At 62.0% G+C, this 1,264-nt stretch overlaps 1 protein-coding gene across 1 annotated transcript in view; it reads left to right on the top strand.

Annotated features, from left to right (window-relative positions):
- The window catches only part of LOC103616901 (absent in melanoma 1-like protein), a 7,025-nt gene that overhangs the window by 2,184 nt on the left and 3,577 nt on the right, over positions 1 to 1,264 (top strand). The window contains exons 3-6 of the mRNA XM_017736092.1: positions 5 to 220; positions 508 to 543; positions 642 to 769; positions 957 to 1,121. Coding sequence (XP_017591581.1) covers positions 5 to 220; positions 508 to 543; positions 642 to 769; positions 957 to 1,121 — 545 coding nt within the window. The remainder of the gene's footprint in view (positions 1 to 4; positions 221 to 507; positions 544 to 641; positions 770 to 956; positions 1,122 to 1,264) is intronic.

Below are 1,264 nucleotides of genomic sequence, written 5' to 3' on the forward strand. Positions count from 1 at the left end.
GGCCTGTGAGCGGGACCCTGCGGCTGGGGGGGCTGCCAGGGGGGCTCCAGCACGGGGTGGAGCAGGGTGTGATGCCTTCCCCCTCTTCTGCAGCTGGCTGGTTTACTCCAAGCCTTTCTTCGATGATGATCCCTACGTTCTGGAGCCAGGCGGGTATCCCAGTTTAAAGGCTTGGGGAGCAAAGGACCCATCCATCTGCTCCATGCATCCCATCAGGCTGGTGAGTGCTGGTTCCTGGTGTGTGGTTCCAGGGGTGCTGGGGCTGTATCCAGGTGGGAGTGTGTTCCAGCAGCTCCTGCTCGCCATCAGTGAGATGCTGGTGTGGAAACAGGCCAAGCGTGGCTCTGGAAAGTGTTGCTGTGGGTTAGGGGTGAGGGAAAGCTTCAAAAGAGCTTCTTAAAGGAAAATGACCCAAACCCCAGCTCAGGCTTTAAAGGGGGGAAGCAGATGTCCCTGCAATGTCCCCTCCTGCCACCACAGCCTCACTGGGGCTCCTTCTCCTTCCAGGGCTGCCCCGTTGTGGAGAGACCTGGTGAGCCACAGGTGAGTGCTGGGACAGCTCCCAGGAATCACGGGCTGGGATGGCCTTGGGACCATTCTCACCCCACCTCGTCCCCTTTCTCACCCCGCCGTGTCCCCAGGTGCTGATCTACGAGGCCGCAGCTTTCCAGGGCCGCAGCTTCACCATCAGCAGAGACATCTACGACCTGAAGCGCCTGCCCGAGCCAGCGCTGCCCACCGTGGGCTCCCTGCGTGTCCTGGGTGGCTGGTGAGTGGCACGGGAAGGGCAGGGCTGGCATCCTGGCAGGAGCAGGCTGAGAAGGTGATGGTCACCCCTGGGAAGGGCTGTGGAATGGCTGTGGGTCGCTTGGGAGAGAGGGTGTGGATGGTGTCCCCGTGCCCCAGCACCTGGAAATCCTCTGGAGTCTCACTGCCTGTGTCTGCCTGTGCCATAGCTGGGTTGGCTACGAGAAGGAAGGTTTCCGTGGCCACCAGTACCTGCTGGAGGAAGGGGAGTACCAGGACTGGAGGCAGTGGGGCGGCTACAGCAAGGAGCTGGTGTCCCTACGGCTGATCCGGACGGTGAGGGCAGGAATGGGAATCGCTTGGGAATGGACTTAGCGTGGGCAGAGAGAGCCAGGCACCCCCATCGCATCCTCACCCCCCAAAGGGAGCTTTCCCTGCCTGTGTCAGGCAGCTGGGCATGGCCCGAGATCCCCCAAACTCATCCAAGCAGAGGTTTGGGAGCTGCTCCCTCCCTCCC

Source organism: Corvus brachyrhynchos, unplaced genomic scaffold (genome assembly GCF_000691975.1).
Source record: "Corvus brachyrhynchos isolate BGI_N302 unplaced genomic scaffold, ASM69197v1 scaffold65, whole genome shotgun sequence".
NCBI lineage: Eukaryota > Metazoa > Chordata > Aves > Passeriformes > Corvidae > Corvus > Corvus brachyrhynchos.